This window comes from Cnephaeus nilssonii (genome assembly GCF_951640355.1).
Source record: "Cnephaeus nilssonii genome assembly, chromosome: 13".
NCBI lineage: Eukaryota > Metazoa > Chordata > Mammalia > Chiroptera > Vespertilionidae > Cnephaeus > Cnephaeus nilssonii.
Window position 1 is genome coordinate 3,337,841 of NC_137084.1, and position 25,178 is coordinate 3,363,018.

Here is a 25,178-nt window from a genome sequence, read left to right on the forward strand (position 1 = left end):
TACAGAGAGGAAGGGAGAAGGACAGCGAGTTAGAAACATCGATGAGAGAGAAACATCAATTAGCTGCCTCCTGCACGCCCCCTACTAGGGGTCGAGCCCACAACCAAGGTACATGCTGTTGACCAGAATTGAACCCAGGACCCCTCAGTCCACAGGCCAACACTCTATCCACTGAGCCAAACCCATTACGGCATACTACCAGCTTTTCAAGACACAAAAAGCTACAGTCATCTTGACCATGTGCCATTGGCAAAAGGAGAGACTCACAGACCAATGGAAGAGAATACAAAGTCTAGAAACAAACCCATATTAAAGTGGCTGATTGATTCTTGACAAAGATACAAAAGAAATTCAGTGCAAAAACAATAGTCTTTTCAACAATGGGTCCTGGAACCACTGGCCATCCATTCATGTCCCCAAACAAAGGCCGTAAACCTCACACGTTGAAAAAATTAACTCAAAATAGATCACAAGTCTAAATTTAATGTTAAACTATAAAACTTTTAGAAGAAAATCTTCAAGAACTGAGGCTAAAGATTTCTTAGACATGCCACAAAAAGCATAATCCATCTAAGAAAACGATTTGATAAACTGGATTTCACCCAAATAAAAAGCGTTGCTCCTTGAAAACCCGTTAAGTGAATGAAGAGACCAGCGGCAGACCAGGAGAAAATATTGCAAATCGCGTAGCTGACAACCAATTTGTATCCATGACACATAAAGGTTCTAAGCACAACAGTAAGAAAACTACCCAGTGCAACAATGAACAAAAAAGAAAAAAGTTAGAAAAGAACAAAAATAATTAAAAAGGCAAAAAAAATTTACAAACAAAAGATTTGGACACGTCATCAGAGATACACAGATGGTAAATAAGCACATGAAAAGGTGTTCACCATCATTCCGTTAGGAAAATGAAAGTTGAAATCGGTGAGTTTCCACTGCACACCTATCAGAACGGCTAAAATGGAAATACCGACAACGCCAAGTGCTGACGAAGATGCAGAACTGCAACCGCCTTTCCTAAAACCCGACAGAAACCCGCTCAGAGGCGGTCGTGTTTGTGACGTTAGGCAGACACTCACCCTTTGACTCAACACCAGTTTCTAGTCAGAGAACATGGAACCGGTTTGAACTTGCACCGAATGTGAAGGAAGTGCGGGACGTTTGCGTGGGCTGCTGGGGCCTGGGTTCCAGCTACATGGACGCCCCGTTCCTCCGGTGAAAGCACTCCTGGTGCAGCCGGGGCGGGTTCCTGAGGAGTCAGAGGCGCTTTCTGTCCAGGGCACAGGAAGCACCGCGGCTGCGGCCATCAGGCCTGTGGGCTCCTGCCCTCGCCCCCGCAGAGCAGGGGGGACAGCGGGCGCTCCCGTCGGGTGGGCTCCAGTCGGACTGCACAGGACTGGCTGCGGCTTGACCTGGCCCCTGGCCCACCGCGGGGGCTGGAGCGGCAGCGGACAAGGGGCGCCCTCGCACATCGAGAACTCCGCTGGCGGCTCCGGGCAGGACCAGGGCCGGCTCCCAGGAGCACTAAGCACTCCGTTCGCAGCTTCCTGGTTTTGTTGGAAAACATCTCAACTGCTGGCAAGCACCGGCCCGAGGTGGTTTCAAGAGACATCTCCTTTCTCCTCACCCCTTTCTGATCCTGTTAAGGGGCTCAACCTGTCACCATCCACGCAGCGGGGGGCTGAGGGACTGCCTTAAGGGGCGGAGCTGCATGAAGAGCCCAGTTCTCCTGACCTCAACCCCAGGCCTCTCCCAGGGAATAGCACCCCCTTGCAAACAGGGAGCTCCCCAGAAACACAGGAAGGATCTGCACCTGCCCATCCGGAGAGCAGCCGTGTTTCTCAGGGCCGCCCAGGGAGGGCACCATGAGCCCCACCACATCTCCTCTCGGGGGTGGGACCCGTGACCTTGAAGCACAAGGACAAGGCACAGTGCCTGGCTCCGCCAGCCCTTCTGGTGGCCCCAGACACACGGCGGCAGGGCCAGGGGCCAGGGTCAGCCGAGGCCCCTGGTCTTCACAGAACCCACAGCAGGCTTAAAGGAACGAACTTTATTAATCTCCCTGTTAAAGCGTCCAGGCGAAATACTGCAACCTATTTACAGAGTGCTGCCTGCGGGCCACGTGGGGTGGGCTGGACCGGGACTCCCGCAAACTCACGCCGCGTGCAGCCTCCACACAGCCGGGGCCACCAGAACATTCATAGAACATACAGAACCACCCTCGGGGACAGAACACAGGCAGGAGGGCACAGACGGACAGAGAGATGACGGACAGACAGAGCGGCCTGCTCAGAACTTCTTCAGGCTGCAGGCCAGGCTGCTGGGGACCCTGGGGCCCTGCAGGGGCGGCGAGTTCCAGACGGCGGAGCTGGTGCGCTTGTGGTAGCGCGGCTTGCTCTTCTTGAAGATGTCCTCCAGGTCCAGCGGGCGGATGGCGCCGAAGAGCTCCAGCAGGCTCGGCGGGTGGTAGTACTGGTGGAGGATGGCCTGGCTGAGCTGGGCGCCTGCAGGGGACACAGGGCCGGGTCACTGCCTTGGGGATCCCCAGGCCCCTGCCCCACCTAGAGCCCCGTCAGCGTCTCCACGCCAGCAGGCCCCCTGCTGCCAGGCCAGCTCCTCGGAGGCCTGCCCCTCCCGCCCCCACCAAACGCCATCACCCTCTCCTGCCATCGTCCGGCAGCCTCGTCTGAACGCTGGTCCTCAGGCACGCACAGGGGCCGGGCTCTCGTTACCCCACACCCACCTGGGAGCCCATCCTTCATTCTCCCCATTTTATGGCGGTGAGCTGTGCCCAAAGGCACCCGGCTAGTAACTGGCAGAGCCGGGGTTTTGAGCCAAGCTCAGAACTTAAGCCTATGATGCCGTCCGCCCTCGACTCCTGTGCGCAGCTATTTATCTCGGCAGCCAGCCGCGGGGGCCCCGACGTGGGGGTGCAGACAGAGGGGGCCATCAGGGAGGATCGGGGGGAACGTGTGCCCAGCTTGCTCTGCTCCAGGCCTTCAGTGTGCGAACTTCTTCCTCAATAACCCTTCTCGGCTGTGCTATTGTCACGTCCATTTCACAGATGTGGGAAAAGAGCTTAGGCTGCCGAAGGTCAACTACACTCAGGTGGCTTTGCCAGTCCTCTGGCTCCCTGGCCACAAGCACCGCTGCTAACGGACACCTCCCAAGTGCCCGATGCTGGCCGTTAGGGAGATGACGTCAGAGCGAGCAAGCTGCCTGCTGCAGCCGCCGGCCCAGCCTGCACCCTGTCGAGCGCCACTGTATGCATGAGCGCCACACTGTATGCACGAGCGCCACTGCCGCAGGCGCACACTCGGTCCAGGCCGCATCACGCTCGCCCACATCCTGTTTCAGCGCGGGGGAGGGGGTGGGGGGGGGGCGGCCTGTGAACCGCAGGTCAGTCCTCTCCAGTGCCCGCCCCCCACCCCGTGGGCTCCCCTGCCTTCCCAGCGGGATCTCCCCTGGAGCTCAGGGTGCTGCTAAGCCCATCACCTCTCGGAGCTCTATCCCACCCCACGCTGCTTATTTAGGCCCAAGTCTCACTGCCCACGGTGCACCCCAAATGAACATGCTTGGTGAGAACACAGGAGTCCAGCACCTGCTCTAAGGGGCAGCCCACAGGACAGGGTCCCACTCTTCCCTGAGCGCGGCCCAAGGCGGGTGCAGGCTTGTCAGGCCAACGCGGCGTTTCCAGCCCTCGAGCACCACAGCCTCCCAACACCGCCCCCCGAGCCCCTCCCTCCAGGCCCGAGGCACGTGAGGACCAGGACCCAGAGCTCCGGCCGCTCACCTCGGGCCCAGGAGGGGATGGGCTTCCGGGGATGCGACTCGTCATCGGTGGAGTCGTCACTGTTCAGGTCCATCCCGTAGTTATCCGGGTTGATCTTGGGGGGAGCCCTGTGCCCCTGTGGCGTCATTTGATAGGAGGTACAAGCTGGAGACTGGAAAGTAAACAAGGGCGTCAGCGCCCCTCCCCCACTCCTGCACCTCCCACCACCGAGGAGCTGGGGCCCGGCCACCTCCCCTCCTGTCACAGAAGTCAAAGGGCTCAGGGTCACGTCAAGTCACACCACATACACAGCCCGCCTCTTCCTGTTTCATGTGAAAGTTGCAGATGTCCCCCCAGGTCAGCGTGTCTCTGCACAGCGCCTGGGGACCCCCTGGGAGCCCCGTGGCTGGAACCGCCTGTGCTGCGCTGAAACCCTTCCCCACAGCACGCTTGGTTTGTAAAGCATTCAGCTGCAAGTCACCCAAGTGCCTGCCAGCAGGCGCTGGTTAAAGAAACTCTGGTATGACCAGCTGGTACAGTCAGACCTGGGAGACTTACAATCCTGACACAGATGTGCGCCATGTATTTTTTAAAAACGGAGGAGATGCCGAGACCGGTTTGGCTCAGTGGATGGAGCGTCGGCCTGCGGACTCAAGGGTCCCAGGTTCGATTCCAGTCAAGGGCATGTGCCTTGGTTGCGGGCACATCCCCAGTGGGGGGTGTGCAAGAGGCAGCTGATCGATGTTTCTCTCTCATCGATGTTTCTAACTCTCTATCCCTCTCTCTTCCTCTCTGTAGAAAATCAATAAAATATATTAAAAAAAAAAAAACAGAGGAGAAAGAAATCAAGCTGCCAAGTGGCATGTATTGGAGTAAATACTTGTGTCCTCCCCAAATCCCTGATAAACCCCATGCCTCCACAGGATGGTATCAGGAGGTGGGGCCTTAGGGGTGCTTAGGGGGGTGCTCAGATAATGAGGGTGGAGCCCTCGTGAACGGATCAGTGCCCTTCAAAAAGAGACCCCAGAGGCCCCCCCCATCCCCCCCCGCACCGAGGGCTCGGCGGCGGACAGCGGTCTGTGAACCAGGGAGACGCCCCGCAGACATGACTCCGCGGGCGCCTTGGCCTTGGCGTTCCCGCCTCAATAAACGCTGCTTCAGCCACCTGGTCTCCACCTCGTTAAAGCAGCCGGGGGACCAGGACAGGATGGACAGGCTGTGTCCACTCAGACTGTTTACAATGTTGAGACGTGTAAAGGTACAGCGCTTTCATCTGAGGCTCCTTTTACTTTCTACTCTTTTATCCAGTTTAAGTTTCTTTTTTAAAAAACAATCTATTTTAAGATTAAGAAAGAACACGCGTATCCGGAACAGTAAGAACTACTGGCCTCCTGCGCCCTCCCTCTTTCGGGGCCTCAGATCCCATCAGGCCTCCAGCTCCGGGAAGAAGAATCGGGGCCCAGCCTCACCTGCACGTCCACGGTCGTGTTCAGGCTCTTGCTGGCCGCGGCAGCCTCCCTGGCTTTCTTCTCCGGCTCCTCCTGCACACGCTGCTGCTCTTCCTGGGACCAGCGGCCGGCCGGGGGGGGGGTGGGGTTAGGGGCCGTGTGCATGTCCCTCTGCCCGACCCCAGGCCAACCCCACACGGCCAAGCAAGGCAGTTCCCACCCCGGGAGCCCCCATGTCAGGGCTCCCCAGCCCCAAGCTCAGCGCAGACCCCGGGCGAGCCCCGCACCCCTGGCTGCCCTGTACCTTTTTCTTCTTCTCCTCCAGCTCCCTCTGCAGCCTCTCCCTCTGCAGCCGCAGGGCCTTCTCCCTCTCCTGCTGCTCCCTGAGGACCAAGCAAGGGCCTGTCAGGGCAGGGAGCTGAGCCCTGGCTCGGTTCCCATCCCTGCCAGGGAAGCCGGGCCCACGGCGCTGGCCGTAGAAGGTGGAATGGCAGAATGGGCACAGCAGCCGAGAGCCCACGGCCGCGCCTGTGCCCCAAGGACCGGAAAGCCACAGCCAGGGGCAGGGAGCACTCGGCTTTGGAGTCCACCCAACCTGGCCCCGCTTCCGGCTGACTTAGGTCTGAGCTTCAGTCTTGTCTGCTGCACACGGGGTTCCCGACACCTTCCCTCCAGTCGCCCCGAGGACCAGGTGAGAAAATCTGAGTTACCTCGGACGGTCCCGGCCCACAGGGTGGACCTCGGGCTCCAGGCCCGGCGTGAAGCAGGGCTGGGCCGTTATTGGGCTTTGGCGCCACCTCCACTTACAGCAGGGGCTTGAGCGAGGCATTTAACCCTCTGCACCTGCCCACCTCCAGGAGGTGGAGCTGCTGGCTCCTCTGCCACCGCCTTCAGGTGAGGATGCGACAAGAAACACGCGTAGAGCGTGTAGCTCAGAACCACCTAAGCTGCCAACCATTACGACCATCACCCGTCACCCCCTGAAGACCGTGGCATTGGGCGGCACACATGCAATCCTAAAGCCACATCAACTGTCACCCCCACCCTTGTCCCCGCCCAGACTCCTGTCTCCGACTGCCCCGGACCAAGGCACCTTGGTGTCCATCAAGAGGCACAGGGAGCCCGGCCGGGTCACTCAGATGGTTGGAGCACCATCTCGCTACACCAAGGTTGCGGGTTCGACCCTGGGTCAGGGCACACACAAGAATCAACCAATGGCCCTAGTCGGCCTGCAGACTGAAGGGTCCCCGGTTCAGTTCTGGTCAAGGGCACATGCCTGGGTTGCAGGCTTGATCCCTAGTGGGGAGCGTGCTGGAGGCAGCGGACCAATGATTCTCATCATGTTTCTATCTCTCCCTCCCTCTCCTTTCCTCTCTGAAATCAAAAACTAAAAAAACAAAAAGATTCAGCCAATGGAGGCACAAATAAGTGGAACAAATCCATGTTTCCTTCCACAGAAAAGCAGTAACTTAGAAAGACAAGCCCAGGGAGCAGGCCCTGCGCTCAGGCCCCGCTGCCACTCCCCACTCCGCTCGCAGGACTGGCTGTGGGGTCCTGCCTGAGCACAGACCTCTGCTCCTGAGAGCTCCAGACCCAGGCTCTGCTGCCATGGATACCAAGGGGGGCAGTCGGAAATGATGGGGGCGGAGAGGGGGCTGAGTTCTCAGTACCACAGAGGAGGCATGTTTAGTGGAGTCTGCAGTGCACCTCAAAGAACTCCTGCTCAAATGCCCACAGGGGTCCTCTGAGCACCCCCTAACACCCTGTCAGCTGAGGACAGAATGAACCAAGGGGCAGCACACTGGCTGGAGGTGGGACAAGCGAGTCCCAAGTGAGCCCGCCCGTCAAGTCTCCCCTCTCCCAGAGCCCCGCCCCATTCGGGCCGCCTGCTGCAGACCTGGGTGCAGAGCCCAGGGAGGCGTCGCCCTCTTGCAAAGCCCAAGGGGAGGAGCAGCTGCGCTAGGGGGCCGCTCCGTCTCTCGTCCACACAAACGCACGTGGCAGGACGCCGCCTGGGCCCCCAGGGGCTGTCCCACAGCCTGGCCCTCGGGGCGCCCTCACCTCTCGGCCTGGAGCCGCTCCTGCTCCCTCTGCCGCTCCTGCTCCCGCTGCTCCGCCAGCCTCTTGGCCTCGGCCGCCTTCCGCAGCCGCTCCTGCTCCTCCTCCTCCTCCTTCTTCTTCTTCTGCAGCAGCTCTTGGTGTCGCCGCTCTTCCTCCTCCTCCTGTGAACACACAGCAAGGTCAGGGCTCAGGCCAGGCCTGGCCTGGAGGCGCAAGAGGCCTGGGAAGAGGCACCAGAGACGGTCAGGGGCTGAGCCAGGGAGGCCCCACGCCAGGCACCACGGAATCCCCGCCACCAGCCTGCGAAGGCATCTGGCGGCACCTGCTTCGGCCGCTGCGGCAGGTTTCGTGGTTAAGGGCACAGACTGGAGCCGGGCGCACTCGCGGTGCCACGGGCTACCCTGAAGCCCTCTGGCCTTGGCTTCCTCTTCGATCAAATGGGGACAAAAGCACGAACACCTGCCCCCCACGGGGTGGCTGAGCTTATCCACATCCCTAGAGCAGTGCCTGGCCTGGAGGACACACTCGGCAAGCTCAGCCCGAGTGTCACAGCACAGACCGATTCGTGCTCCCGGGGCCGTGGGATCGACAGCTCCGAGGAAGAAGCAGGTCCCCCTCTCACAGGCACAACATCCCACCTCACAGCAGCCCGACCGCGGAGGTCCCACCGCCACCGGAAGGACCCCACGCACAGAGAGGCCCAGTGCCCTGTGCGGCCACACAGCTCACAGGGGCAGAGCTGAGCCTGGAGTCTGGCTTCGAGTCCATGTGCGTAACCCTCAAAGTGCCCCCTCCAACGTGTGTGTTAGTCCTCCTCAGAGCTGAGGCCACAAGAGCCTCCAGAATTAAGCCAACCAAGTGGGGTGTGCCCAGCAGCCCCCAGGGGCTCAGGCAGCGCCCATCTGCCCCACCTCCTCCCCGATGCCCACGCCGCCCGGCACCGCACCTGCTGCAGCCTCCTGAGCCTCCGCGCCTCCTCCTCCTGCTGCTTCCTGCGCGCCTCCATCTCCTCCAGCTTCTTGGCCGCCGCCTTCTTCTTGGCCTTCTCCTCCGCCAACCGCTCCTCCTTGGCCTGCAGAGCCCACCCACACGTGCCCGTGAGAGCAGCCCTCCTCCCTCAACCCTAGAGCGGGTCCCAGAACTGTGACAGGCACCCCAGGCCCCTGCAAACCCCGCACAGCCCAGGGGAGGGGTGCCTGGCGCCAGCCCACCCCCTCGCCAAGGGCTGCAGCTTAGACCTCCCGCCTCGGCGGGGCTCAGACCAACTCCCTGCTCGCAGAGGAGAGGCGCCCAGGGCGTCAAGCCCCTCACTTACGAGGGTCCAGTTCTAACCTCGGACACCAAGTGTGAGCTGCGTGGGCCCCAGCAGGGAACAGCCCCCGGAAACCTGGCCGCCCACCAGCCCGGGCTCGCACCTTCTCGGTCTTCTCGTCCAGCTGAGCAAACTTCTGCTCGATCTGCTTCTTCTTCTCCTCCTTCATCAGCTCCACCCGCTCCCGGGCCTGCAGCACCTTGCGCAGGCGCTCCTCCCGCTTCCTGCGAGCACAGGGCCGTCAGGGGAGCCCAGCCGGCCCGGGCCGCCCAGCGCCGGGACCTGGGCCACTTACAGCTTCACCTCCTCCAGCCGCTGCCGCCTGGCCTCCTCCACCTTCTGCCTGCGGAGCTGCTCTGCCTCCTCCTTCCGCCGCAGCTGCTCCAGGCGCTGCCGCTCCTTCTCCTGGGGGGAGGGCGTGTGAGGACGGCCCGCGCAACCGCCCAGGCCCACAGCCCCCAGCCAGATGGGCAGCAGCACCAGACTGCTCCCGAGGGCGGAGTCACCCCCAAACACCCTCCACTGCCACTCGGACCGAGGCCTTCCTCCGTCTTCCTTCCCAGGGACCCTAAGGCCCTCGATTAGCCCTGCCGTGTGGGCAGCACAAAAACTAGGTTCAGCTGGATGTACGCTCTGAGGGTAACTGTTCCAGTGCATTTGAAAGGAGAGCAAACGAGACTGGGAGTCTGCGCCTGTGCTTTGGAACCTTCTCACGCTGTGTGCGCACTAACGAGCAATCACAGCTCTCAGGACACCCGGGGAAGCATCCTCTCAGCCAGCAGGAGGTCCAAGGAAGAACGAAATGGAAATTTGAGAATAGAAATCCCTGAGATAAATGCAGTGGTGGGTCCAAGAGCAGAGGGAGAAGACAGACGTCAGTAAAACATGCAGATAAATTGACAACATGCACCCAATGTGAGCACAGAGAAAACAGACGGAGGAAAAATACAGAGAGCCTGAGGCAACCTTGAGATGACGCCAAAGGTCTATGGCTTGTGCCCTCGTCATTCCACGACGGGAAGGGAGCAATGCAGGGGAATGTGGGAAAGAATGGCTTGGAAGCGCTCCAAATGGGGTAAAAGACATAAATGTACAGCTTCACGAAGGTCATCAAAACCCAAGTAGGATAAATCCAAGGAAAGCCATGTCTCGCCACATCATAATCACACAGCTGAAACTTCACCAGAGGGAAACATTCTCAAACACAGCCACAAAAGACACATTACTGAAGGGGCGGGTGGGGCAGTGATGCGAATGACTGAAAACTTCTCATCAGAACCTATGGGTGCCAGAAGGAAGTGGCACCACATTGGTCAAGTGCTGAAAGCTAAGGACTGGTCACTAAGACCTCTATCTGCATTCAGTGACAAGAGCCTTCAGAAATGAAGTGAGGCCTTCTCGAGTGAAGGAAAACTAGACGGCCCTCGCCAGTTTGGCTCAGTGGATAGAGCGTCGGCCTGTGGACTGGAGGGTCCTGGGTTCGATTCCGGTCAAGGGCACATACTTAGGTTGCAGGCTCTTCCACAGCCCAGGCCCTGGTTGGGTTGCGTGCAGGGAGGGGGCAACCAATCGACGTGTTTCTCTCACCTTGTCATTTCTCTGTCTTTCCCTCTCTCACTCTCTCTAAAAAAATCAATGGGAAAATGTCATCAGTGAGGATTAAAAAAAAAAAAAAACACCAAAAAAACCCTGGAGAATTTGTTGCCGGCAGCAGGCTCCCTCTCAAAGTTCTCCAGACAGAAAGGAATACCGGGAGGAAACGTGAGACCAAGAGCTAAAGAATAAACAGGCAAGTGTCTGGTTATATGCGATGGACTATTTTCCCTGGAGTTCTCTACAGCGTGACGCCGAGAGCAGGACTGGCACCAGCCCGGCTGGGCGTCAGCGTGTGAGGCTGAGGCGTGTACGAGAACGCACACAGCGGGGAGAGTGAGATTTCTACATTGCACCTGAACGGAGATCCACATGACTGGGAAAGCCCTGGCCGGTGTGCTCAGTGGATAGAGCATCGGCCTGCGGACTGAAGGGTCCTGAGCTCGATTCTGGTCAAGGGCACATGCCGGGGGGGGGGGGGGGGGGGGGGGGGCGGGGGGGCGGGGGGGCGGGGGGGAGCATGTAAGACATAGCTGATCAATGCTTCTCTATCACCATTGATGTTTCTATATCTCTCCCTTTCCCTTCCTCTCTGAAATAAAAATATATTTAAAATTTTTTAAAATAAAGTGACGCCTAGAGCAACGAGTAAAAAACTGCAAAATGAAATAGTCAACATCACAATAGACAAATTAAAATGGAACACTGAAAAATGTTCACGTGGGCCTTTACAAAATAGGTTTCAGCGTGTAATTTCCAACATAAACCTCACTGTACAACTTTTAACATAAAAATGTTTTTTTCTTGAAGGCGGAGAAAGAGAAAAAGTGGGCCCTAGAGGCTGAGAGGGGTGCGGGAGGCCTGGAGGAGGATGCGGGTTTGGGCCCACCCCCCGGGGGCAGTATTAGGTGGCCTTTGGCTGGCTCTCTCCAACGGGACAGACCCAGAGGCCAGCAGGCGGCCGGTCCTCGCGCCATCACATCCGCCCTCTTCCGAGGAAAGCACCCGGGAGGCGCAGGAGGGTGCCCACCACCTCCTCCTGCCCGAGCACGCAGGCTCCTGCTGTCAGCAAAACCGGCTTTTGTCCCCAGCCTGAGCTCACGCTCCCCAGCTCAGGGCGGGGACTCGGAGGCACCGTGAGCTTTGCAGAGGACAAGAGCACCCACTGCTCCGCCCTCCCCTCGGTGGTAGCTCAGCTGTGGCCCAATCAACCTCAGCTCAGACCCGAGGGGAAGCCCAGGGCTGGCAGGAGGGAGGGAGGTGGCTGTGGGGAGCTTCAAGCTGTGGCCTGTGCAGCTGCAGGTCACACCCCCTTTGCTTCCTCTGCCTCGGGGAGGCCCTGACACTCCGCTCCAGGCGGCAGAGGCAGAGGCAGCGAGGAGGTGCGGGGGGCCCAGCACCTCGGGTTCACCGCCCCCCTCCCTTACAGCTCCCGCTGGCGTGTTAGTGCTCTGCGCGGTCAGTGGGCAAGGCCGGTTAGAGCAGCAAGTGCTGGGCGCAGCGAGGTTAAGGGTAGGAAGGTTTTACTTACAACGAAGCTGCACTGTGGAGGAGAGGAGACAGGGAAAAGCCGAGTTAATGCCGAGGGGACGTCCTGGAAGCTGGCCAGGCTCCTGGCTATGCCAAGGCGTCGGCTCGGGCCACACCCTCTCATCTGACCCAGCCCGCGTCCCACCAGTAATGTCCCTCACCCTGACCCTCCAGGCACTGGGCTGTGGGAGGGGGGAGGGCGGGCGCCTGCCACTTCCCAGCCCAGGGGTCAGAGATGGCCAAGCCTCTCGGCCACAGCACAGCACCCAAGAGCTCAGGGCAGTCCCCAGAGGTCGAGGCAGCCCATGGCCCAAGAGGCCTGAACAGGCCCGGGACAGTGCCAGGTCACACTGCCTTGGCGCAGACGCAAGCTGCTCCCAGCAGCCTCGGGGCCAGCCAGGAGCCGTGGCCATGCAGCCCTCCAGCAGCGCTCAGCCCGGGGCACGGGCTCCCTTACCTTCGGGTCCACGCGCAGGGGAGTGTTGCGCTTAATGAAGGATTTCATGACGCTGCTGCGGCAGGCGGAGGCCGGGGTCATGAGCATCTGGTTCCTCTGCACGGTGTGCAGGAAGGTCCGGAGCGGCCGCACCGCCTGCAGACGGGCCAGGGTCAGGACTCAGGGCGGGCACCGGCCCAGAGGGAGGGCCGACGCCCACTCACCTTGCTGGCCGGACAGGGCGGGGAAGGGGTCTTGCTCTGGGGGGGCTGCAGTTCCTCCTCGTCCAGCTGCTGCTCCTCGTCCGGCTCACTCACAGCCTGCTTGTAGCTGCGCTTCCTCCTGCAGGCGCGGGAGGCAGCAGCATCACGGGGCTGACCCCGGCACCCCCTCCAGAGCCCGAGCCACACCCCAGGAAAATTCACCCCGTGAAGAAAACCGGGAGCAGCCCACTGGACTCCAGGCGGCAGAGGTGGGTCTCCCTGGCCGCCCCTCCGCTGCCCAGGCAGAGAAAGGGACGTGGCCAGTCCGAGGTCACACGCCAGGAGGACACAGAAGGATGGGCTCTAGGATCCGGGCACCCCCTCCCAAGCCAGGCCCCCCGGCATCAAGCTGCCTCCTTCATCAGTCAGAGCACCAGGCCCCTGACCACAGCCCACCCTCCCCAAGGGGACTCGAGGTCCGTGCCGCGCTGAGCCCCTCGGAACAGTGGCCACACCCCTTCCCAGATACCCACCTGGCGCTCTGCGGCGGCTCCGCGGGGCCCGCTGTCTGGGGGGTCTTGGCCTCTGTGAAGACAGCGATTTCAGGGAGGGAGCGGGACGGCATGGCGGGTCGGGAAGGGGCCCACTGGCACAGCAGACCCCAGGGTGGCCCGTGGCAGAGCCTTAGCGCCGACTGGCCTGGGCAGAGCTGTGGACACCCAGAGCCAGCACAGCATCCCCGGCCCATGGACCGCTCACCCCCAGCGCCTCTGTGAGGAGAACTGCAGGACAAATCAGGGCTGGCCTCCTCTTCCAGGCTGAGCTGGGGCTCTCCCAGGCCCACTGACGAGCTTCCAATCCCCTCCTCCTGGCCCCCAGCCCGAGCCCACGTGACAGGAGGAGGCGGGGCTCCCACGCAGGGTCGGCACGGGAGGGGGTGGGTACATGTTGGTTCACGGCCAGGACTAAGCGCAGAGCTGTCCCCGCCCTGCGTTCCAAAGGGTCCTTGCAGCCCCAGGGAGCTGGAGCTGGCACGGCCATCGTCCCTGACCCGGGGTCACTGGGGAAGCCGAGTTCAAGGCCCCGCAACCACAGTGCTCTCTCCCCACCAGGAGGCGGGAGCTGGACCCCAGGCACCTATGGCAGAGTCCATGGCACTCCCACTCTTTGCAGACAGGGACCCACAAAGGTGGGAGGTGAGCCATTGGCAAGGACAAAACAAGACCCAGCACACAGCTCCTCCTGCCCCGGAGTGGGGTTCCAGGCTTCGCCCAGTTCAGGCCCTGCCCCGTTTCCTGCACCAACCAGCCATGGCCACTCACACGGCACCTGGCAGCAGCTGCAGCCCGAGGGCGGGAGACGGGTCTCCTGTACCTTCAGCGTCCCTCTCCCCGAGGGCAGGGCAGGCCGAGGCCCGCAGCCCGCCTGGCGCTGTATGTGCACACGGCAGGTCAGGAAGACTCACCTCGCTGCCCCCCGGAGGGCGTGTCCTGGCCGCCGGCCGCAGGCTGCGAGCCGGGCGTGCTAGTGACAGTCTTGGGGACCTGAGGGAAGAACCAAGACTTTAGGGGTCTACCCACGAGGCTTGCAACCAGGGCAGCAGCAGTTTATCCGGGCAAACCCCTGAACCTGCCCCTTTCCTCTGACTTCACAGTGAGCCAGCGCAGCCCAGCCTGGGCTCATTCCCCCCTAGACCCCCGTTTTCCGAGCCCTTCCTGGCCGCACTGGCCCCGGCTTTAATCCACGGCCTCTACAATCAAAGTCAGCCCAGTCGGTTTGGCGCGGTGGATTGAGCGTCGGCCTGCGAACTGAAGGGATCCGATTTTGATAAGGTCAAAGGCAGGTACCTCGGTTGCAGGCTAGATCCCCGCCCCTGGTCGGGATGTGTGCGGGAAGCAACCAATCATGTCTCTCAGATCCACGTTTCTCTCTGTGTGTCTCTCCCCCTCCCTCCCACTCGCTCTAAAAATCAATGGAAAAATATCCTGGGGTGAAGATTAACAAAAATAAATAAATAAGTTACATGTATGTATGTATGTGTGTGTGTGTGTATATGTGTATATATATATATATATATATATATATATATACACACACACACACACACACACACACACACACACACACATAAAAATTGATGTGTGGCTCAGCAGACAGACCATTGTCCTGCGCACCGAAGGGTCATGGGTTTGATTCCCGGTCGAGGGCACATACCTGGGTTGCAGGTTCAATCCCCAGCCCCATTCAGGGTGCATGTGGGAGGCAACCAATCAATGTGTATCTCTCATATGGATATTTCTCTCTCTCTTCCCCCCCTTCCCTTCCACCCTTAAAAAAAAAAAAAATCAATGGGTAAAATATAGTCAGTGAAGATGAAAAAAAACACAATAGGACTTTAGGGTTCTGCACTGGGACTCACAGCACAGAGCACACGCCCCAAGGCCCTCGAGCCCTCCCCTCCCTGGCCTGCCCGCCTCACCTCCGGCTCAGCCTCCACCATAGGCTCAGCCTCCTTGCTGGGGTCCTCCTCGGGGCTGAAAGCAGAACAGGAGACCCTGTGAGACCCACCAGCCCAAATCGTGCCCACAGGAGCTCCAGGGGAGAGACCCAGAAGGGGTGCGATCCCCATCCTCCCGCCCCGCCCGGCAGGCGGCTCCCCCTGGCTGCACTGGCTCGTCCACAAGCCTGGGATCTGACAACCTATGGAGCCCACATCCCCAGGAGGAGGCGTGGAGGGCTAAGGCCAGGCCAGGGCTGACAAGCGATACTGGCCGGCAATGTAAGACTTGACCCTGCGCCCTCACTTCCTGTCAGACTGGGGCAGGGCAGGGCAGGGCTGCAGTGGGCCGTGCCCAGGAGGAAGGGTCGGCACAGGAAATGCTTCCGATCCTAAGCGCACCAGGACAACCGGCCCAGTGTGTCCTGCCCAGACCTGGGAGGCCCCCAAACCTGGAACTGGACTCACCTGACTTTCTGGGGCACCTCAACATTTAGGAGTCTCTCCAGGTAACTGTGACCTGAGGGGAAACAGAGGAACAAAAGCTGACCTCAGGGTTAGGACAAGTTACCCGGCAGGATGGGCGCCAGCACCCGCTCGGGCTTCTCCCTCTGGACCCTCTTTTCTTTCCACAAATGCAAATCAAATGGCAGGGCCGAGGGGCAGGATCAGATTCAGGCCCGAGGAAATCCCCAAGGCAGGTCCCACCTGGGCCTTTCTGAAGACCCAACACAGACGGGGTCAGACCACACACCTGCATGCGCCCCAGGTTAGGTATCCCCGAGCCCCGTGGCCCAGAGCAAGCCCTCCCGGGTGCCGGCACCTGCTGCCTCAGCCCCACCCTGGGCAATCCAGGAGGCCTCCTCAGCGAGTGGCTGATACTCAGTGACCTCGTTAAACCTCAGCTTCCTCCTCTGTGAAATGGGAAAATACCAGCAGGCTGACAGAGCTACTGGGGGACCAAATGAGATAAGCTTGAGTGTTATAAATCTTCAAGTGCCAGGTAGGTGTTGATTATAATTTAATCCATATTAATTTAAAACCTGGTCGTCCTCTCCATCAATCCAACTCCCTCTCCATCCTCTGCTGACCCTGTAGCAGCCTCCTCCTGGTCTCCCTGCCTCGTTCCTTCCCTCCCTCCCTCTTGGACATCTTTAATAAAGTGCCAGGAACCTCCCAACAGCCATCAAGGGCCACAGCCTCGGCGTTAGTGGGCCAAGCCCCAGACCGTGTGGCATGGGAGTCCCAGCGGCGCCATCACTTGCCATTTCATGCCTCAGGGTCTGCCTTCGAGCTGGTCGCTCTGCCAGGGATCCCTTTCCCCACATCTGCGCCACCTGGCAGGACCACCTCCTCCGGGCAGCCAGCCTGACTCAGAGCTGCCTGTCCTCCGAGGCTCCCACAGGGACCATGGTCCTCTGAGCTGGAGCCAATGAGGATAAAAACTGTGAAAGTGACAGCCCTTTGTACACGGCAAACACTGTCCTAAGCGCCCTGCGGGGTTAAGGAAAGGAACCCCAACCCTTTCAGCAGGTGCTATTATCCCCCCAGCTGACAGGTGAGGAGGCTCCTGGAACCTGCCAGGGCCGCAGGGGAGGTAAAGGGATGAATTGGCCCTCAAACCCAGCTGGCTGTCCCCCCTGGAGGAGTCGGCTACGGTGACTATTCACACCCTTCACCTCAGTATCTTCAGACCCAACCGTTTCCCTCACGGGAACAGCCCACAGACGTGGGGAAGCCGAGAGCCCCTGCCGGAGAGCGGACACACTGGCCCTGGGGAGTCTCGGAATGGCATTAACTACAGGGTCGGCGGTCCACCTCCCTGGCCTCAGTTTCCTCATTTGTAAAACCAGAGGGTTGGCGAGACCTGCACTGTCCAACACGGTCAGCACCAGCAAGTGCGGCTCCGTACACCTCAACTAAGTAAAACGTAACCACGGCAAAACCCAGTTCCGCATCACACGCTGGTTTGTGGCTGGCAGGTACGGGGCACTGACACCCCCAAAGAGTTCTACCGACAGCTCCTCGCTGGATGGCTAGATGGGTCCCCCAGAGCCACGCTGGGCGCCCAGGACCCCACGCACCCCACCCGCTCTGAGCCCCCGACTCACAGATGATGCGGGCAGAGGCGGCCGGCTCCTTGGCGGCATTCTGGGCGAGCCTGGTCGACCTGCGGACGGCGCTCCTCGGTTGGTCCACCAGGGAGAGCTTCTGGGCCAGAGAGTTCTGGGGGCCCGGGGAGGACGGGGCCATCAGGCTGCGCCGCACTGACCGCCGGTCCCCGCGGGCCTCCTTGGGGGTGGACAGGTTATCCGGCAGGATGGGCGCCAGCACCCGCTCCTGCCACGGGGAGGCTGGCGAGGTCCGTGCAATCCTGAGCTTGGAGGCAGACCGGCCCGCGTTGACCCCTCGGCCCTTGGGGTCCTGGGGTGTAGCCATCAGAGAGCTCACGGCGACCGACTCCAGTCTCCCGGCCTCTGACTTCTGGGGTGTCGATTCCTCATCTGAGAGCACGATGACGTGGGAGGCCGGGGCCGGGGCCGGGGCTGGGGACGGGGCCCGGTCGGAAACGAGCTGGCCGACATGCTGCTCCGCTCTGTGGCGCTCGCTGGCGCCTATCTCCACCCTGGGCACGATCTTGGGCGCCCTGGTCAGCAGGGTGGGAGACCCGGGGATGGGCGAAGCAGAAGCCACGATGGCCGCCGCCGCAGCGGCCGCCGCCGCCCGAGTCACCCGCCGCAGGACGGCGCCGTTCTCCCCGGCCCCCGCGGCCAGCTGCTCCACCTTGTCCTCGCGGCTCGCAGACTTCCTGCGGGACAACCTGCCAAAGGCAGCAGAGCAGAGGCTGAGGACCCAGCAGGCAGGGAGGCCCCCAAGTCCAAGCGGGGGCACCCGTCTCCCCGGGGCCGCCCGCTCAGGGCGGATGTAGATGAAGGGCGGGGAGGCAGAAGGCAGGCTCTGGCCCAGGCTCTGCCCGTTGCCAGGAGACGCTGGGCCGCCCGCTCTGAGCCTGGGACCTGGGGACAGGCCAGGGCTCCCCGCCTCCGGGAAGATCACAGCCACAGAGACCTCTCGCTGACTGTGCGCTCCCCGCCAGCACCCTGCCGCAGGCTTTCCTCATGTTATCACTTAATCCACGGCGCTGAGAGGCAGGGGCCGTTCTCACTTTAGATTTGGGGAAACTGAGGCTCGGAGAGGTGGGAATTAACAAAAGGACAGAGAGCTTCCTAAGGGGCAGAGCTGGGGTATGTGCCCAGGACCTCCTGCCCCAAGACCCAGCCTCCTTTGCCGGTGGTCTGGGTATAGCCATCAGAGAGCCCACGGTCATTTCCATGGTAACACCACGAGCAGGGCACAGAGGCTGAGCAACAGGCCCCCGCGGCCACCACTGGTGGCTCTCGCCCAAACAGAAACTTGGATTCTGTCTTTTCCCACCTCTGGAAACCCTTCCCATCCTCCAAGGCCCAGGTCAGACTCCCCGACCCCAGCACACACAGACACACACGCCCCGGACGCTGTGGTCTTGGGTCATGCTATTTCCGGGATAACTCACCCTCCGCACGGCGCCCACCACCGCTCCCGCGGGCCTCTGCTCCCAGCTCGCACGTGGGGATCAAACCCTCCTGTGGGCACCAAGCCCCCAGACTCCGACTGCCCAGCTGACCTCCCCCCGCCAACACCGGCTAGAGGCAGCCCCCGCCCCTCCTACCTTTTCCGGACGGGGTCTCTGTTCTCATCCTGAACATATGAAATCCGTTTCTTTCTCCGTCGGTTCTTCTGAGAAGGCGTTTTGGGCATCAGCTCAGGCTCCTTGCTGAATTCTCTGTTTGGTAAAAGAGTGATGTTTGTGGCTGCCTGGGACCACGGGCCTCCGCCACTCCCCGCCCAGCCCCTACCCATGTCCTAGCAGTGACAGGTCAAGTTGGGGTCACCAGCACCAAGTGAGAGCTCCAAGGCCACCACGGCCATGTGCCAAGTCCACAGCCGGGCACTTGGGGCTTCCCCCCGGGACGCAGCGGGGGAGCGAGGTGGCCAGGGGAGCACGTGCAGCGCCGTCCTCTGAGGCCCAGCCCACACCTCTCCTCCCTCTCCCATTGCACTAGCTCGGGCCGCAGCACACTGGGCACTCGGGAGAGCCCCCTGGCAGCCTGTGTCTTGCCTGTCCAGGCAGGAAGTGGGCGGCTCTGTCCCCAGAGCTGTAGCAGCCAGAGCTGGCGCCTCCTGCCCGGCCCGGCCCGGCCCGGCCCTCACCTGGTGAACATGCGCTTGGCCTCCTCCTCGATCTCCTCGAGCCACACCAAGTGCTTGTTGTCCACGTTGCACACAAACTCCATGAGCTTCTGGTCACACAGCTCCAGCAGGTGCACGGGCCCGGCGGCGGTCGTCCCCATGGTGGCTGTCTGTGAAAACAAAGACAAAGGCACAGGGCTCAGGAGGGGACTGGAACCTTCTCCAGGGAGAGCCTGCCAGGCCACAGCCCCCACCCCCGTCACCACAAGACACCCAGGGCCTGAACCAGAGCTGCGGAATGCCAAATGCCAACCCACTCGCCTCCTCCTGCCAAAAGAAGGCCCGTCCTCCTCCCGCTCTCCTAGCGCCTGCCCTCTGCCCCCCACCGCACGCCGCCCCCCCACCGCAGGCCGCCCGCCGCCCCCCCACCGCAGGCCGCCCCCTCCACCGCACACCGTCCCCCCCCACCGCAGGCCGCCCCCCCCCCCCACCGCACTCCTCCCCTCTCTGGGCTCACAGTGTGAGTCCCGGCGTGGCCGCCCTGGCTCAGGGAGAAGCCGCGCCCCCACAGGACCTGCCCACCTGCCCCACGCAGCCCGCTCCCCTCCTGTGGCTCTCCTCCTCCCCCCGTGGCAGAGCGGGGCTTCCACACAGCCTCCCTGAGCCACACACGAGCTGACCCCAGGCCTCAGGCCAAGAACATGGAACCAACCGCCTCTTCCAGAGGCCGGGGGCCGGGAGGGGCTCTCGCTCCGAGGGGGTTGGGAAGAAGGAGGGGCAGAGGCTGCTTTTCCCCGCGAGGCCCCCCCACCTCTCTCCTCGAGCTGAGACGCCCCCGACGTGGGTACAGAGCAGGAGGGGAGCGAGCAGCAATGCTTCTTTTTAAGAAAGCTCGTGTGGCATTACGGGAGGGAGAACACAAAGCCCGTTTTCTCTTTTCCCAAAAACGAGCGGCTCAGGAGGGGAACCCGAATGGTGGTGGAGGGAAACGCCTGCACTCGCCACCTCCCACATACGCATCACAATCACACCTAAAACACAGGTGTCATTCCGTCATCCAGAACCCCCTGGACGCCGGCGGAGTGGAAGTCCTACGACTAGAGAAGTGAAGAAGAAAGCAGGCTGAGACTGGTAGGAGGGGCAGAGGCGGGGAACCAGCTGGTCCAGCACCCACATGGGCTGCAGAGGCCGCCATGAGGAGCCAGGGGTCCCAGCCCCACACCAGACCCTCCACCCAGGGCCCCAGAGCTGGGAAATAAGTCCCCATAACTTTGGGCCATAAGAATCAGCGGGGTTTGGGGCTGAGACGCACAGAGGCTGCGGGAGACCCAAGTGTCCCTCTTTAAAGGGCCGAGCATGAACTTACTCGGACTCACTTCCTTTGAGCTCCAGCGCCAGGAGGCGTTGAGGGACCCAGACACATATGGGGAGGATCTGGACTGTCTGGCATCAGGGAAGGAGCTTGGGACAGCTTTCTACCAGACGGAGGTGCTCACAGGGGTCACTGTTCCTGTGCTGGGACCACCCTCATTGCAGGACTGACTGGCAGCCATATCTGAGTCCCCATCAACCTGGAGCACCCTGTTTGCTCCACCCGGTGGTTCCCTGAGACCCCACCCCATCCAATTTGCAACCCCCCCCCCCCCCCAAGCTGTTTGCAGCAGCTTTTCCATAGGAAAGGCCTGTCCTGGCTCAGGTTTCAGACTTCGCTAAAATCTCTCAAACAAGCTGCAGCTGGTGTCAGTGAGCCCCAAACCTATCAATTAAGGGCCCAAGATCCAGCACCAGCACCAGCCTGCCTTGCTTTACAGCTGGGCCTCAGCTGGGCACTTCCAAACCCGATACAAATAGGAGGAAGCTGGAGGCCTCTCTGGAGGCCATAAAGCCAGTGCACCTGGTGGACAGCTTCAGACCACAGCAGATTACAACTCTACGTTCTGGGCATCAGCTCAGGCTCCTGCCCCCACAAGCAACACACTCCCGGGGCAGACTCAGTGAGCATCACAGCCCCACTGAAGCAAGTCCTGCCCCATAGGGGTGTCTCCTGCACAGCAGCTCTCCCACTGTAGTCACAGCTGGTCCTCACAGCCAATTGGCCTTGGAGTGAGGACCAGCTGTGAGGCCAACAGCAATCAAGGCTCGACTACAAAACTGTGCACACAAGCAACACAGGGGCGCACGTAGAGCTCCCTCCTCGGGTGACTGGGAGGCTGAGCCACTGGGCCCTAGAGGACACCTACTACCCCAGGCCACTCTGCCAATTCCAGCAGACCTCGCAGCTCTGCCTAATCCACAGAAACAAACACAGGGAAGCAGCCAAAACGTGGAGAAAAAGAAACATGTCACAAGTGAAAGAAATGCAGGCGAGCAAACTACTGGATACAGAGTTCAAAACCAGGGTTATAACGGTAATTACTCGAGGATCCTCATGAGACCTTCAAGGGACTTGGGCTTCCCAGGGTCTGCCACAGGGAAGTTTGTGTTTAGCAGAGCTCAGCTTTCAAAGGGGCCACCCCAAGTTAGGACAAAGGTGAGCCTGAGAAAGGAGGAAACGGCGCACCAAGAATGAGGCTCCTGGGAAGAGCAGCAAACATGTCTTCAGCCCATGTCAACCCTGTGCACAAACCCAGAGCACCCCACCGCCCCTCCCCCCATACCTCCCTCACACCACACAGCAGACAGGGGGCCCCCCCGCCGCCCTCCTTTGCGATGCCTGTTCTTTTGAGGGTGCAAGAAGTTAGGGAGCTGCTCCCATTTACCGAGTCCTATTCCATGCCCAAGTCAGGCATCGTCTCATTTCATTCTCACCCCGGGGGGCAGATGAGGAAACTGAGGCAAAGAGAAATTAACTCAGCCACCCCGGGGCCTGGATTTAAACTGTGTTCTTAAACCACAAGCTATGCCACCTACTCGATTCAACCTCTGACAGGCAGGCATCACGTTTTGGCCTTGGGCAAACCCCCCGCCCCCCTCCAAGGCCTGGGTGTCTGGATGGAACTGAACCTCTGACAGCGAGCCTGCTGGGGAGCGGCAAGGGGCTGCCCTGGCATCCGGAAAGGGTTGGTTTAAAATGTTGCTCAGCGGGAAGGGGAGGTGTTGCGCGAAGGCTAACTGCACAGACACGCCGTCTGGCATACTCCCATCCCACAACCCGGGCGGCGTGCGCTCCCTCCGCGTACAAGTCAGCAAGCGGCCTCCCAGACACGCAGCAGGGTGCTGGGCACCCGGAGGGGACGGGGTTATGTTCTCGGAACCTGTGGCCTAGGTGGAAGGTGCGGGCATCTCCGGCCCCGGGGCGAAGGAAAGTCACCTCGCCACGTGAAAGAGGTGACCCGTTCCCAGGCGAAAAAAGGGGCAGGGTCCCCCCACCCCTCCCCCTCCCTCTCCCCCTCCGGAGTTGGCGGGAGGAGTAACACAGTGCTAACCACCACCCGGTTGGGCACATTCTTGCACCCCGTTAGGCTCTGCAGGGGCTCTCGCCCACCTCCACCGCCGGCGACTGTCCTGTGGTTCTCACTGTGGGTCTCAGGATGAGCGGCCTTGGCTCGCAGTGGGCCGCCTACCCCTGGCCCCCACCTGCACCCGGTCCTCTGGCCCTTACAAGGGGCACAAACATCCCGCTCCCCCGACTCGGCCCCGCTGATGCCATTTTGGTCTCAGCCCTTCTGCTAGCAGATGTAACAATCAATGTATAATCCTTTTTCTCTCTTGGCCTCCTGCGTTCCTCCTTCAGCGACCCTAACACACACCCCCTAACACACACACACTCCCCCCGCCCCCGGCCCGGGCCCCCGCCCCCGCCCCATGGCCGCCCGCGCACACTCCCCGCAAACACTCACTCAGTTGAACCGCGTCTCCTAAGTGCTGCTCAGTCCAAGGCCAGCGACCTCCCTAGACGAGGCCCCGGACCGCCCAGACCCTCCGCTCCCGAGCTCGGAGGCTCACGGCTCCGGGGAAGCAATGGGCCGTGCAGGGCGGGCGAACTCTAGGATTTTCAAAACTGAGGGCTCCACCAATCCCCGGCCAATTTACCTGGGCGGCTGCAAAACTCTAAGCCAATCGGGTAAAAGAAAGCGCCAGCCAGGCCACCTATTGGCTACTTGGGTTGGCAGTCTGCGGGACTAGGAGGCGGGGAAAGGAAGCGTTGAACTTTAACTTGCTTAACTTCCGGGAGCCGAGGCCGCAGAGGAAGTCGCCTGGCGGTTGGGTATGCGCGCGCAGGACTCCGCACGCCGGAACTACAAGCCCCAGCATGCACTGCGAAGGACCGGCGGGGCGTGGGCGGCGGGTCAGGAGGGACCTCTCCGGTACCGCTCGCCCAGGGAGTCCTGCGCTCGGTCATTTCTTCTTCCAGCTTTGCCTTCCACGCAGGAAGCGTGATTGACAACTGGAAGGGTTTGGACAGGGGACGCTCTACAGAATCTCAATAGGTTTGCTGGGGCGGCTGCAGCAAAAGCACCACAAACAGAGTGCCTTAGGGACGGAAACGTATTGTCCTCACACTCTGGTACCAGACGTCCGAGACCAAGGACTTGGGCGGAGGTGGGCCCTTCCGAGAGCTGCGAGGGAGACCGGTCCAGGCCGCCCTCCCGGCTCCCGGGGGCTCGCTGGCGGCGCTGGCAAACCCGCTGGCAAACCCGCTCTTTCTTCCTTCCCGTCCCGCGGCGTCCTCCCTGGGCGTTTGCCGTCTTTGGCCGCATGGCTGGCCCCGAGGCGCCCTCCGCAGCCACAGGTCCAGGCCGGGGCGGCACCCTTCTCTGCCGGGCACAGGCATCAACCGCGCCCAGCACTCAGGAAGTCCGCGCGGCCTCACGAAGCTGCCTGCAGCGCCTGGGGGCGGGATGGGCCAGGACTGGGAACGCGGAGCCCTGGACCCCACCTGTGACCCCACCTGCAGTCTACATCCCGCCTGCAAAGTGGAGGAGATGAAGCAGGTGGCTTCTTAAGGCCCCTCCAGCCCCGAGGATGAACTCGAGCAGCACCTGGGAAATGGTTAGAGTCTCGATTTAGAGACGAGCCCGGTGCTGTGGCCACTAGGAGGCAGTAACGGTCTGCGTTGGATCCACTGCCCTTTGACCAGAAGCCTGGCCTTACCAGATGTCAGTTGATGTGGGGGGCGTGGAGGGGGTTCAGGAATCTGCACATCCACCGGGGTCAGTGATCACTGCTTCGGGGAAGCTGGATGTCACACAGCGACGCTAGTGCAGGTGCTCACCGCCAGCTCCTTCCGCCGCGATGCCTGGCCCCTGCACCCACCTGCAGGAGTCCTCTCCGGAAGTGACCTGAAATTGTCTTTAGGGATTCCTTCCTCCATCCCTCTTTTTGCCCCTTCCCTGCAAAGGGGGAACAGGGATCGGAGCCCCACTTTTTGTTGAATCTCTAGGGAAAAAAATGCGTAGTGAGTGAGAGAGCGAGACGAACCGTCCCAGATAGAAACTGCCTCCTCCCCATCTCTCCCAGCAGAGCTAGTGAGCCTGCAACTGGATTCTTTTCATTCACTTGGCGTGAGCACCTGCCTACACTGTGTTTGCACAGGGCAAAAACAAGGGGGGCGGGGGTGTAAAAATATATCGCCTGGTGTTCCCACAATACGCAGATGGAGAAGAATTAAACCAAATGGAAAGAGGCGAACTTGTTCAAATTACATACATTTTAGTAAAATCAGTGAGGTTGGAACCAACAGTAAGCCATGAGCTTGGGAGGAGGGGTGAGGGGGTCTTTAATAAACGGTCTCCTCTCAGCCAGGCAAACACTCAGAAGGGGGAGACGTTCTCGGTGCGCTGAGCTTCCAATATGGTGACAAGGAGGAGAGTGGTTTCCTTAGTCCATGCACAGCCCCCAAGTCCCAGCCTTGGGGGTGGGACTGAACCCCGGGCGCATCTTTGGAAGACCCGCAGCTGACCTGCTTCTCGGAGGATGTCCCCCGCAACAGCCTCACCTGGGGACTGGTCTGAAAGGCAACTTCTTAGACCTCAACTCAGATGTACTGGTCAGGAAATCCAGGGATGGCCCTACAGCCGTCTCACCGGACCTCCGGGTGATTCCGATACATCGGAGAGCACCGCCTGTGAGCACGTCCCCTGTGGTGGCCAA

At 60.9% G+C, this 25,178-nt stretch overlaps 1 protein-coding gene across 2 annotated transcripts; it reads right to left on the reverse strand.

Annotated features, from left to right (window-relative positions):
- Positions 1–274: 274 nt before the first annotated feature.
- Positions 275–23,063, reverse strand: INCENP (inner centromere protein). Of its 2 annotated transcripts, XM_079787491.1 has the most exons (19): positions 22,925–23,063; positions 19,107–19,255; positions 18,565–18,678; positions 16,967–17,676; positions 15,324–15,375; positions 14,838–14,892; positions 13,824–13,902; positions 12,892–12,943; positions 12,380–12,497; positions 12,177–12,311; positions 11,721–11,732; positions 8,892–9,001; positions 8,700–8,820; positions 8,231–8,356; positions 7,285–7,445; positions 5,528–5,606; positions 5,245–5,337; positions 3,797–3,947; positions 278–2,507 (listed from the first exon to the last, which is right to left on the reverse strand). In XM_079787491.1, the coding sequence occupies exons 2-19, from the start codon at positions 19,244–19,246 to the stop codon at positions 2,293–2,295; spliced, it is 2,523 nt and encodes an 840-aa protein (XP_079643617.1). In that variant the 5' UTR covers positions 19,247–19,255; positions 22,925–23,063; the 3' UTR covers positions 278–2,292. The 2 variants fall into 2 exon arrangements, with proteins under 2 accessions (XP_079643616.1, XP_079643617.1); XM_079787490.1 differs by lacking the exon at positions 11,721–11,732 and having other exon boundaries at positions 275–2,507; positions 13,824–13,920.
- Between the last annotated feature and the right edge of the window lie 2,115 nt (positions 23,064–25,178).